We start from the raw sequence: 12,482 nt of genomic DNA, 5'->3' as shown, positions 1-12,482 counted from the left end.
AAAAAACCAATAAAAAGGAATATCTCAACTTTTTTAAAAAAGTGACCAAAAAGAGTCAATTTTATTATTTTAAGAAACATGAATTGGATGCACTAAATTTGCTTTCACGGGCCAAACATTTTCATGTGGCGGGCCAGATCTGCCCCTGGGCCTTGAATTTGACATCAGTAATCTAGATAAAGTAAGTCCTTTATTTCCATTTTGGTTCTTCTACAAAGAATTATAGTACAATAGGACCCTTTACTGCATGGCGTGGGTGTTGACTGCTTTACATTTTTGTTTGCTGGTGTAATGTAAAGTTTTTTACTATTGCAAAACATGCCTCGGCTCCATAAAGTTTGGGAAACACTCATCTAAAGCCACAATGGAAACATTCTGTAACAACAGGCGCTGTGTGTGTATCTTGGTGCTGATCCAAAATGTGTTTCTACATTGGCATTTGGGATGCCACACTTCTAAGTGACTTGCACTTTGCTTTTACACAACACAAGCACTTAATTCGAACTAGGCTGTATTACAGTCGGTCACTCTCAATTAACTTTGATTCTTGCGACTCGCGGATAAACCTCTTGCAGGACAACACGCTGCGAGGGCGTGCAACTGTGCACGAGGGAGTTGTGTGAGCATGCATGCGCGTGTATGTGTGTACGCGGTGCCCCCTACCCTAGCCCTCCATATCTCTCCACAGGACCGCCAGCCCCGTCTAGAGTTATTCCAGGAATGCGATGAACATGGCCGCCGCGATGAAGGCGCAGAAAACGGGACTGCTGGAGCTCCGGGTGACCGTGGACCGCTGGACTCGGGTGCTGGCCACACTCACCGAGGACACGCTGACGGTCAACCCCGGCGAGGGCGCAGACGAGGCGGCCAAAACTAATCCGAATTCCGCGGGGGCGATTAACGGAGACCCCCCCAATCTCAGCTCGTGTCCCGTTCCGGAGACCATCACCAACGTGAAGCGCACGGTGCGAGTCACCAAACAAGATGTTGGAGGACTCGGCATTAGTATTAAAGGTGAGCAACTTTTTTTTTCATAATGGAGCCAAACGAACGTGTGCAACTGGCAGCGTCATTCAAGCGACGCGAGATGAGCTCAACTTTTGTCAGCGACTGTGGGAAAACTTGACTGCGTTTTGATAGCTTGATTGCGACTTGATAGCGTTTTTTAAGTAAGCAACTTGTTTTCAACACGTTTTTCAATGTTTATGTAACTTGTTGTGTGGCCTAAAAGTTGACAGCCGCCATGCTTTATTTACCTCTGCGGGGAGCCCCGATTAGTGACTAGTTGGAACGTCGTACTTGTTATCTTTTTGCCTACGTAGTAAAACATGGACATTTTTCGACGTTTTTTGTCGCCTTGCCACATTTGGGGGTTCCAAAAACCCTTTTTATTTGAAAATACAGTATGTTAATTCGTACAAGCAAAACAATCAACTAACCAAACAAACAAACACTCAAAGCACAAGGGAGTTTACCAAGAAAGTTTAGTAAAATGTTTTAAATGTTACTTTTTCTTTCCAACGCTATTTTACGTTTAATGTTCAAATTAAGAAATATATTTAAATTGAAAATATTTTTTAACCTTTACCCTCCATCCATCAATAGCAGGGATGTCCAAACTCAGGCCTGCGGGCCTAGTTTTATTGGCCTACAGCATATGAAAATACAGTGGTACCTCGACATACCATCGCTTCGACACACGATCTTTTCGACATCACACGTAAAATTTGACTGTCGAAATACGCCGATTTGTGACAGCGCCGCAGTTTTTTTGTTTTCCCGCAAGACGGACGCACAACAGATTTTCTTGTGAGAGAAATCAATATAGGCTCCAAGAAGGTTTGTGCAGGTGGTGAAAAAAGGAAAAAGCTGAAGCTTGCCATTGAAATGAAGATGGAAATTAGGGGTGTGACAAAATATCGAAATGGTAATATATCATGATACTTTGTATCCCAAAAGGTTATCGATATGCTCCTGTCAAGAAACGAGATATTACACCGTAGTAATTGATATCGTATGAAATAGTTGTCAATGTTTTTAAAAACAAAACAAAACAAAAAAAAAAAAAACAGAACCATCAAGTTGATACCAAAATCTTCCACCATCATAGTGTCTCAGTAACTCTAAGGCTGCCATTGATGGTGCTCGACGCCCAATCCATTTAGAATGGGAACATTTGTTCATTCAAAACCAGAGCATTCACAGTCATTCGGTCCGATTTTCGGGGCATACACAGGTCACTTGCTGTTCATTTCAGGGCATTTACAGGTCATTTCCTGTTGAGTTTGAGTCACTGCCTATTCATTTGGGTGATTCCGAGGTCACGTCCTATTCTGTAACTCAAAATAAACAGGAAGTGACCCATACAATACCCCAAAATCAACAGGAAATAACTGAAAATCAACAGGTAAATGACCTTAAATGGCCCAAAATTACCTCATTGCCTGGCATTGGCTGCCACTGACGGCCATAGACGTTCAATCCGTTTTAAGTGGGAGGGATGGCAGCGAATGATTCGCTGCCACCCTCCCAGTTCAAATGGATTTACTAGTGATAAACTCATTCCAATTCACAGCAGAAACTTGTTTTTCTGTTTATTAGTTGTAGAAAATACTAGAATGATTTCCTGACCAAGGTATCGATAATCGTTGTATTGCCATATCATCAGATCATCGTTATGGTGAGCTTTGTATCACAAATCATATCGTATCGTGAGGTACCAAGAGGTTCCCACTCCTAATGGAAATGATAGAAAAATATGAGCGTGGGGTACGCATCCGTGTTATGGGTCAACAATACAGCCATAGACGCTCTATGATCTCTGCGGTCGTCGTCCGTTCGCCTGTCTTATAAGTTAAGGCAACAATTATTATTGTGCTAACATTGCCAAAGAAATCGCCATCTTCGCCATCAACTTGTGCAACACAAAACGCCTAGTGTCCCCCGCAGCAAGTAAACAAAGTGAAAGTAAAAAGGCTCATTCTGTCAAGTCAGCCACGATGCGTTCAGGTAAACCCCGCAAAAACATTTGCCACATTAGAAACAGATTTATTACATATTGCAGGTATTATTATTATTATTACTATTATTATTCCAATATTATTCATAATGTACTGTATTTGTTTTGGTATATGTGAACTGGCTCGACAATACAGCCGTAGAATGTCTTGACGGTCAGTTAGCCACGTGGTGCATTCAGGTACACCGCGCAAAACACGTCCGCCACATTAGAACCTGATTCGTTATTATATACAGCATACACATATATAGTATATATTATTAGATGTATTTTTATTACCATTATCATATTATTGTTTCGATTTTTATTCATGATTTATTTGTTTTGCTATGTGTAATTGCTATTTGCAATCGTACCAGCAGCATTTATTAAGGATTTAGTGTAGGTTTTCGGGCTGTGGAACAAATTAATGGAATTATAATATTCTTATGGGAAAATCCTGCTCGACATACGACCATTTTGACTTACAAAAAAGGTCCTGGAAAGACCTTGTACTCTGCTTCATATTTTGAGGTACCACAGTATCTTTGAATATGGCCTGCACAAGAAGCTTAAATTCAGACTGCATTCTGTTGTCATTCTCAACTTTAACACTAGATGGAGCTAGTGACTTAAACAGTGCCTCTCCATGAGCTCTGGGGCTCAAAACCCAATAACATGTTGAAATCAATGTAGGAAACAGTAGAATTTCAGTATTTTGTTTTACAACAATAAACTTTTATGTAAATAAAAAATTGTTGCGATTTTGTTGAATCTTTTGTGGTTGCCAGGCATTTTGATCATTTTAAAAACCTGATCTTCTTAAGCTGATTCGAGTCCGCTGTGTAACAAAAAAAAAAAAAAAAAAAAAAGCGGAAGGATTTCAAGTTGGCCCTTGCAGCCTTTGATTTTTCTGAAAGTGGCATTCGGAGAAAAAGGTTTGGAATACCCTGAGTTATAGTGTCTGACAATTCAGTTTTAGTTGTGTTCTTTGACTAAAAAGAAGCTTTGTGATAAATCAACCGTTATTCAATAATTTTTTCACATCAGAGGAGAGCATGAATTATTTAGGGAAATCCCACGGACCACGGGATATCCGCGGGTCACGGGATTGCCGTGGGAATCCTGTGGGCTGGGAGTCAAATGTTATTAATCCCGTCAATGGGATGGTACGGAAATATTAATCAATGGGAACGGGGGGAATCGAAAACACATAAATCTGATTATTTTTCACCTGTGTTAAACAAACTAGAGGACCGAAGCATCAATTTTTGTAGTTTTATTTTTAGTGATGCACGACAATGCATTTTTCAACCGATTCCGATAATTTTCTCCTTCTTCCAGCCGATAATGTCAAGGCGATTATTCTATTAAAGCAATTTCAAATTGTAGAAAAGTTTCCTGATATGTACGTACACATAAACACAAATAGTAGCCTATTCTTTTTCATTGCAGAGACTGACCGCAATAAAACTTTTGGACAACATGGTTCCATTTCTTGTGTTATTTGCGAAACAGGTCAATAAATCACAATTTATAAAATTATTAGAAAAATATTAACGAAGGTGGAGCATAAATCGAGCCTTCCATCATCAAGGTAGAACGCACATCGTGTCAATATGTGTCCATTAACATAAGTGTTGTTGTGAGGCACATCAAGTTGTCTTCCCTTGCCTAACAGCGTTTTCCACTTGTGAACAAACGAACAAAAAATATGTAACAATTGAATTTATGCATTTAGGGTAAAAAGCCCGTGTATGACTTGTAGTAGATGAGTGTTTGTTTTCCAATATTTGTCGTTGAAGCTAATGATGTCTCAGCTGTGACACAACAAAGAATTGTAGTCAAATTGAACATAATTGTACCTGTTATTGTTTTGTGATGGCACTGACTTGGTTCCACCTCTGCTTTCATTAACACAAAATTCCCATATTCATGTATTAGGACACATTCAACTGGATGCTTCGGGGCTTTTCAGGTCCCTGGTAGCGTTTCCATTCATTGTTGTGAAATCAATAAAATACAAAACTATTTTGGTTGTGGCTAGGCATGTGCCGGTATGAGATTTTGACGGTATGATAACCGTGAGCAAAAATACCGCGGTTTCACGGTATCACGATATTGCAATTATAGTAGGGCTGTCAAAATTATCACGTTAACGGGCGTTAATTAATTTTTTAAATTAATCACGTTAAAATATTTGACGCAATTAACGCACTAGGCCCGCTCAGACAGATTTAAATGTCAGTACAGTGAAAGGCCAACTTGTTAATTGTGTTTTATGGAGTTTTTCCGCCCTCTGTTGGCGCTTGGGTGTAACTTGCATATGTTATATGGCGTAATGTCGCCCTCTGCTGGCGATTCAGTGCAGCTGATTATTTGGGTTTCGGCGCGCTTTTCTGACGTGATTATATGTCGACGTGAACTTACACTAATAGACAGTGCTCTTCAGACCAGCTAACGTCCGCATCCAGTATTCAGTGGCAATTCTCATAGCCCCATCACACTGTTTGTGTGTAATACATGCATCGCTTGTGAGTTATATTCCTCCTTTGTTTATATTCATGAGCATTAGATAGTTATTGATGATGTGTATTTGAATTTGTTCACATATATGGTGAAATGCAGTTACATTGTTAGATGCTTGTGAGCTAATTGGCTAGTACTACTGCTCAAATGGACACGTGTGTGTACATTTTATGTTATTTTGTGATTTATGCAAGTTATTGACACATTGCCTTGTTATTTTCAGTTTTACAAAAATACAGCAAACGATCTCCTGTCAAAAAGAGATGACTTCAGTAAAGCCCATGCAACTTTGCCACACCGTCTGATTTCTTTTTGGAACTTATGTTCGCTATCTGTCAATTTGTGTACTCACACACATTGAGGACAGAATAGGGCTACTAGTTTATTTTTTGACTGAAAATTTTACAAATTTTATTAAAACGAAAACATTAAGAGGCGTTTTAATATAACATTTCTATCACTTGTACTAATATTCATCTTTTAAGAACTACAAGTCTTTCTATCCATGGATCACTTTAACAGAATGTTCATAATGTTAATGCCATCTTGTTGATTTATTGTTATAATAAAAAAATACAGTCCTTATGTACCGTATGTTGAATGTATTTATCCATCTTGTCTTATCTTTCCATTCCAACAATAATTTACAGAAAAATATGGCATATTTTATAGATGGTTTGAATTGCGATTAATTGCGATTAATTACGATTAATTAATTTTTACGCTGTAATTAACTCGATTAAAAATTTTAATCGTTTGACAGCCCTAAATTATAGCTCCTAAATTTTGAGATGTATGGGTTTTTTATTAAAAAAAAAAGAAAAAAAAACTTTTTTCCATTGAACAGGTTTTTTTTTCAGAACATATTTGCAAATTGGAACATGAATATAATGTGAAAATAAATTAATGTGAAAATAAATAAATTAACAAAAAATAATATTTTATATAAAATTAAAATAAATAGAACCTAGACTATACCCACAGCCACAGCTCAAGTTGCTCAATATTAGAGCAAGAACAAAATAATTGCTATAAAAAAGTAAAAACACTTCTAAATAAAATTAAAAATATATACTGTATGACTTTTTTTGAGGGGGAGAAGCTGAAGTTTCGCCATTTTCAGCCACTGTGTCAACTCTTCTACATGATGTCATGCCTTTGTGTCAAAAAGAACAAAGAATTCATAAGTTAATAAGTTAGTTAAAAATGTATAAGTTAGTTAAAATGTAAATATTGTTGAGGAAAGGTTTCATCTAAAACAAAAAGTGAGTGAGACCTCCTTTCGCAATTAGCGATCTTTGACGCGATACTTTTTTTTTTTTCCTCCCCCCCTTCATTCAAGCTTGTTTCTCACTCAGCGGCTGTGAGACATAAAACGTCGACGAAGCTGCTCTCCCAGCTTAGCCTAGGCTAACATTCGTCTTTGTAAGTTTTAGTTAGTTTGTTTATTGAATTTGAAAGGAAAATGTATGTTTTGTTTTTGGCGACCTTTTTCATGGTGCTACTGCTATCCTGTTGAACCTACTCACATGTGGAAAAATACAATTGTATAACGTTTTAAATGTATTCATTTGTATATTTCACCATGATTTGAGAGCTCAATAAATTGAAGAAAAGTACGCCTTGTGTTTGGAGGGTTTGTTTTTGGGTTTGCTGGCTGTTTAGCAGAATAGCGTCACTGATACTCACGGCAACAAACAGGGGAAGGGTGAGCGCTGCCGCACCAAGCCACTTCGGCTGCATTTTGGCACATGAAAAATAGCGAATACCGTACTAAGGTATGACGGAAAATTTTAGTGGTTTTGAAACCGCAACGTTTTCACACCACGGTAAACCGTGAAACTGGTGACCGGCACATGTCTAGTTGTGGCGATTCTTCACCATTTCTTTCATGTTGTCCTTCCATGTTGTGATGATGGCAGATGGATGCAGCATTTCCAAATTATTTTTTTTGAGGCATTTTGATGAGTAATGCCACTCCAGCTCCACTGTTGTTTTGGTTGGAGAAAGTGTAAAATGGAAGTCACGAGCAGAAATGCGGAAGTAAAGTGGAAGTAGCTCGGGAACTTGTCTATAAACAAGAGCAAATGTTACTCTGCTAAAATAGAATTTATTGCTACTTTTTCCGCATAAAATGGGAAAAAGTAGTAAATTCCAACATCCAAATAATGTATATTAACTAATTAATATTAATAATACTTACAAAGTAAATATTGAACTGCACAAAAATGCCTTCAGAAGGGTGATGAGGCGTCAGCCCACAATTGGACAAAACTGCGTCGATTGCGCACATTTGGAGGCGAAATCAAGTATATAATTAATGGATTGCACTATTGGTTCAATTTCTAAGAAATCTAGATCATCAGTGTGACATCATAATTGCCATTATCGGGCGATAATTATTGGTAACCGATAGAGCTGGGAATCTTTGGGCACCTAACGATTCGATTACGATTACGATTCAGAGGCTCCGATTCGATTATAAAACGATTATTGATGCACTCCCCTCCTTTTTTTTTTTTTTTTGAAGTTTTGTACATTAGTTCCAAAATTGTTCAAAAATATTCTCAGGCTAAACCAAACTACTATTTCAGTATCAAGTTAAAATATAGCAGTAAACAAATATACAAAAATAACATTAAATAAAAAAACTCCAGTCCCCATTCTGTATTAGCAGCTTTAAACTACATTCAATTAATTTAATGTTGTGAATCAACCGTTAAAGTTGTTAATATTGCTCCCGTTATTCCATAATTTCCCTTTTGTCTACTTTTGACATGTGAAAGTTTTAAAACTATTTTAAAGATATATTCAAGTCAATATTTTACCGATTTAGGAGTATTTTAGATAAAAAGTTAATTAGGTTTGCTTGGAAGGTTCGCTACAACAGCCTTGCAGGGAAGTTTACTGCTTTAAGATGGCGGCCGTTTACTAACGCCGCATCTAGCTTTTTGCAGCTGCTACCGCTACCGAGTCTATATTGCATCTAGTCCTATATAAATGATATCTACCGTAACATTATGTAGCTGTACATGTAGCAGCTTTTCGGCAGCAGTCAGGTATGTTGTTGTGTTTTTTTATCTCGTGGCATGAGTTGAGCTAGAGCCGTGAGTTGAGCGTTGGCATTACCCGAGGGGCCGGTTAATGAGAAGCATGATGTTTAGCTACTCCCGCTCCGTTCCGTCCCGAAGAGCGCGCGGCGCGCTGAGTGTGTTGTACTTCCATTTTACTTGGCATATTTCAATAATCGGAATTTGGATGTTTGTGAATCGTTCTCGAATCTTCCACGGCCGAATCGCAAATAATCTAAGAATCGGAAATTTTGCACACCTCTAGTAACCGATAGTATCGTGCATCTTTATTTTCATGGGCCAACACAATCTGGACTTGTGTTGGCATGTCAAAAGAACTACACTCCAACATCCCAACGCATCGACTTCTGGCTACTAGCGCAAGAGTGGGCTGGACTCACAGACAATATCGGTGGAACTGAAGCAACTTGTTGGAGAGTCCCATTTGTTGGAAAATTTCATGAGAGTGGAACGTGATGGTGCCACTACTTCATACGTATGGTTTAAGAAAATGCGCGGCACTAATTAAGTACTATTTTATTTTATTATGGCAACATACAATATATTCCTCATTTTACAATTTTAGATAACTGTTCATGGTGTCAATTTGATTTTTAATGGCATAAAACACTGTATTCTAAAAAGATCAATCCACTGACTTTCCTAAAGACCAACTCAAGTGTAAGTTTATAAAAAAAAAAAAAAAAACGGTAGTGGGAATAATTTTGACTGGGAGCGGGATGGGATGGACAGGGCCGGCCCAGCCTATACGCAGACTATGCAGCTGCTTAGGGCCCCTGGCAACTAGGGGGCCCCCAATCTGGCAATTGCTTAATTTATATTCTATTTTGTTTACTACAGTTTGCTTTATTTGACTTTTGTGAGTTTTGACACTTGATTACAAGCCTAAAAAAAATCAAAGTTCTTCCTTAACTTCTTTCATTCCTCTTTTAGAAAAAGGTTTGGCACTATACTGTAAGAACTGGGGTGAGAAGTTTAAAGCACGCAGTGCAACAAAATCTGATTAATATACAAAATATGGATGTATGGCTTGGATTACATGTATGAGTTTCACAGTACACTGTGACGAAATGGTGGGCCAAAAATATGGGCCCCTTTGCATTATTTTGCTTAGGGCCCCCGAATGGCCTGGGCCGGCCCTGGGGATAGATAGTCATTCTTTCGGAGTGGAATAGAATGGGATTTAATTTTTGACTCGGGCCCGGGACTGGGATGGAACCGGAATTTTGCTCTGGAAGCGGGACGAAAAAGGAGTGATAAAACACTTCTGATTCATGCTGTACATCAGACCTGAGATATTTGCATGGTCTGTAGCAGTGGTTCCCAAACCGGTCCTCAAGGACCCCTGTGGGTCCTGGTTTTTGTTCCTACCGATCGAGCATGGACCGTTTAACCAATGAGGTGTCTGCTAAAATAAGCAGCACCTGACTACAATCAACTGATTACACATGTTAAAACACCAGATTGGTACACATGTGTCGTCCTGTTTTGTTGGAAAGAAATCCAGCACCCACAGCGGCCCGATGTGGAATCGTTTGGGAACCCCTGGTCTGTAGATATAAAGTCACTGCCGTACAGTACTTTTCTGACATTAAGGCACACTTAAAATCTGTGTGTATGAAAATGAATGTGATCATTGATTGTGTACTATATAATCCTGTGCGCTTTATAGTCCGAAAAACACTGTATATGGCTTGATAAGAAGTAAGAGCATTACATCAAAGTTGGTCAAGAACTGAATATAGATTGGTTACTACTATGAGACAAGACAGCCACCTCTCCATATCTACCATATCAGGCTTACGTAAGCGCGATGTGTACTCACAACAGCGTGGCGGCTGTTTGAAAGGCTTTTGCAATGCTGTTTACATGATCTCAGCTGGCATCTCAGTAGGGAGGACAGTTGGTTGGGCAGTTTTGTAAATAAAGTGAATAGAAATCATGCTGTACTTGGATTTTTCTAAATGCAAACAAATGTCTCAAAGTGGACTGGATGCCAGGCTGACTTTTAAAATGCTATTACGTTTCCCTACAATGCATCCCACATAAACGTGAGGGTATCTTAATAAATAGAAGATTTGGCAATGTAGTGCTGCAAGGATTAATCGATTAACTCGAGTATTCGATTAGAAAAAAATATTTGAATTAAATTTTGTTGCTTCGAGTATTCGTTTAATTAAAGTGGCATTGTAATGGTTTATTTTGAAAGTGTTTGCATTTTTATTGATTAGGGTGGATACACTGCCCTCTGGTCCGCCTCTTTTCACATGGCTGAATCCAACTGCTCCCTGTTAAGACCAACGTAAGCTAAGTTTTTGTTTGAGCTAATGTTTTTTCATGCATTCATAATTTAGTTTATAGGTATATCTAGTTAGGCATATTTTAGTTTTTTGTGGGAATGTGTGTCTGAAGCATTTGGTAAGAGCATTGTAAAAAAAAAACTTCAGAATTTAAACTTTTTCTACGTAAGTTAGCCAATTGTTCATTTGTTTTACACAGATCCAGATTTGGGAAAAAAATTATACTGTTTGAGGCTCAGCCCAGGTATTTTAATTTTTCATGTTCCTTATCCGATTACTCGATTATTCAAACTAACTAGTCCATCGATTAATCGACTACTAAAATATTTGATAGCCGCAGCTCTACAATGTAGGATGAATGCCATGATTTCAAATTCTCGGATTCTACCAAGTTGGGAATTGTCCGGGAAATGTATTGCAATCAACAGGACTAATGTAGCTCTTTTAAAATGTGATTTTTGACTCGTATTGGGAACTTAAACAGATATTATTTTAGTCTGAGTTCTCTTTGGAAAATTTCGAATTTTAAATGTTTCCAAAATTCCGAACTCCTAAGTTTAACTTCCCATGTTAATTTACGTAAAACTTCTTGACTTTCCTTTTGGACACAGGAACCTCAGTTATGGCACTGATACCATCTGAGAAAGTGGGAAATCGACCAGTAATTAGATGCATTACGTCAACAACTTGAGTCACAGAGCAGGAAACTTAAGACTGGGGTGTCGTATTTCAGATGCCTCTGTCATGGCCCCGATACTTCGGAGGGCAGGCAAATTGCCGGGTTGACTTAATCTATGCGACCCGAGAAAAGGCAGCTATTACAGACTGTGCTAAAAGTGCTTGTTCTTTTTTTTCAAGTTTGGCATAGGCAGTTTTACATGTTGTGCGATGTTGCTCCTCATTAGAACTGATAGTAATGCGTTTATTTTAGCTCCACACCTTGACAACAACCGAAGATTTAATAGCAAAACTGTAGTGTCCATCTCTGTAAACAAGGCATTTTGAAACAAAATGATTGCCAGCACCCTACTGTTTGGATGTTGTTTCGACACACACAGCTTGCTTGGAAGGCAGAGATAAGGAACGGGTGGGAGACAACAGAAAGCCAAAAAAAAAAAAAAAAAAAAAACGATGAAAGTCTGGATGTTGGCCTGTTGACGCCACAGTGAGTGAACAGCTGAGAGGAGCAGCCAGCATTTGTCATTGGTCAGAGATGAAAGCTATGTATCAGGGAGTGGACCGCCTGTGTTAATTTTAGGGAGCCCACCCTGGCTTTTAGAAAGCGTGGAGGCAGTCAACCTTCGCTCTGCTGTATCTAATTTAAGCAGATAGGAAAGTTCCTGGTCTTTAGACACTCCATAGCTGGAATGAATTCTTGTCACTCTAGGCCTTCTTTAAAAATTTTAATTGAATCTTTGTCATTTATTTTTCATACTCAATGATGGGATCTGTTTTTTGTATAGAAACCAAGTAAGAGACTTACTATATACAGTATATCACAATATATCGTTTGAACATCGGCATCGCAATGTGTGCGCATGCGTGATAGTCACATCGCAGGAT

The 12,482-nt window shown here is 38.4% G+C and overlaps 1 protein-coding gene across 1 annotated transcript in view; it reads left to right on the top strand.

The window, feature by feature from the left end:
• The first annotated feature begins 552 nt into the window (after window positions 1-552).
• snta1 (syntrophin, alpha 1) overlaps window positions 553-12,482 on the top strand; it is an 83,188-nt gene continuing 71,258 nt past the window's right edge. The window contains exon 1 of the mRNA XM_057845588.1: window positions 553-1,014. Coding sequence (XP_057701571.1) covers window positions 726-1,014 — 289 coding nt within the window. The 5' untranslated portion in view covers window positions 553-725. The remainder of the gene's footprint in view (window positions 1,015-12,482) is intronic.

Source organism: Corythoichthys intestinalis, chromosome 9, assembly GCF_030265065.1.
Source record: "Corythoichthys intestinalis isolate RoL2023-P3 chromosome 9, ASM3026506v1, whole genome shotgun sequence".
Classification (NCBI taxonomy): Eukaryota; Metazoa; Chordata; class Actinopteri; order Syngnathiformes; family Syngnathidae; genus Corythoichthys; species Corythoichthys intestinalis.
The sequence above is the reverse complement of the archived record's forward strand: the minus strand, read 5'-3'. Positions and strand labels throughout refer to the sequence as shown.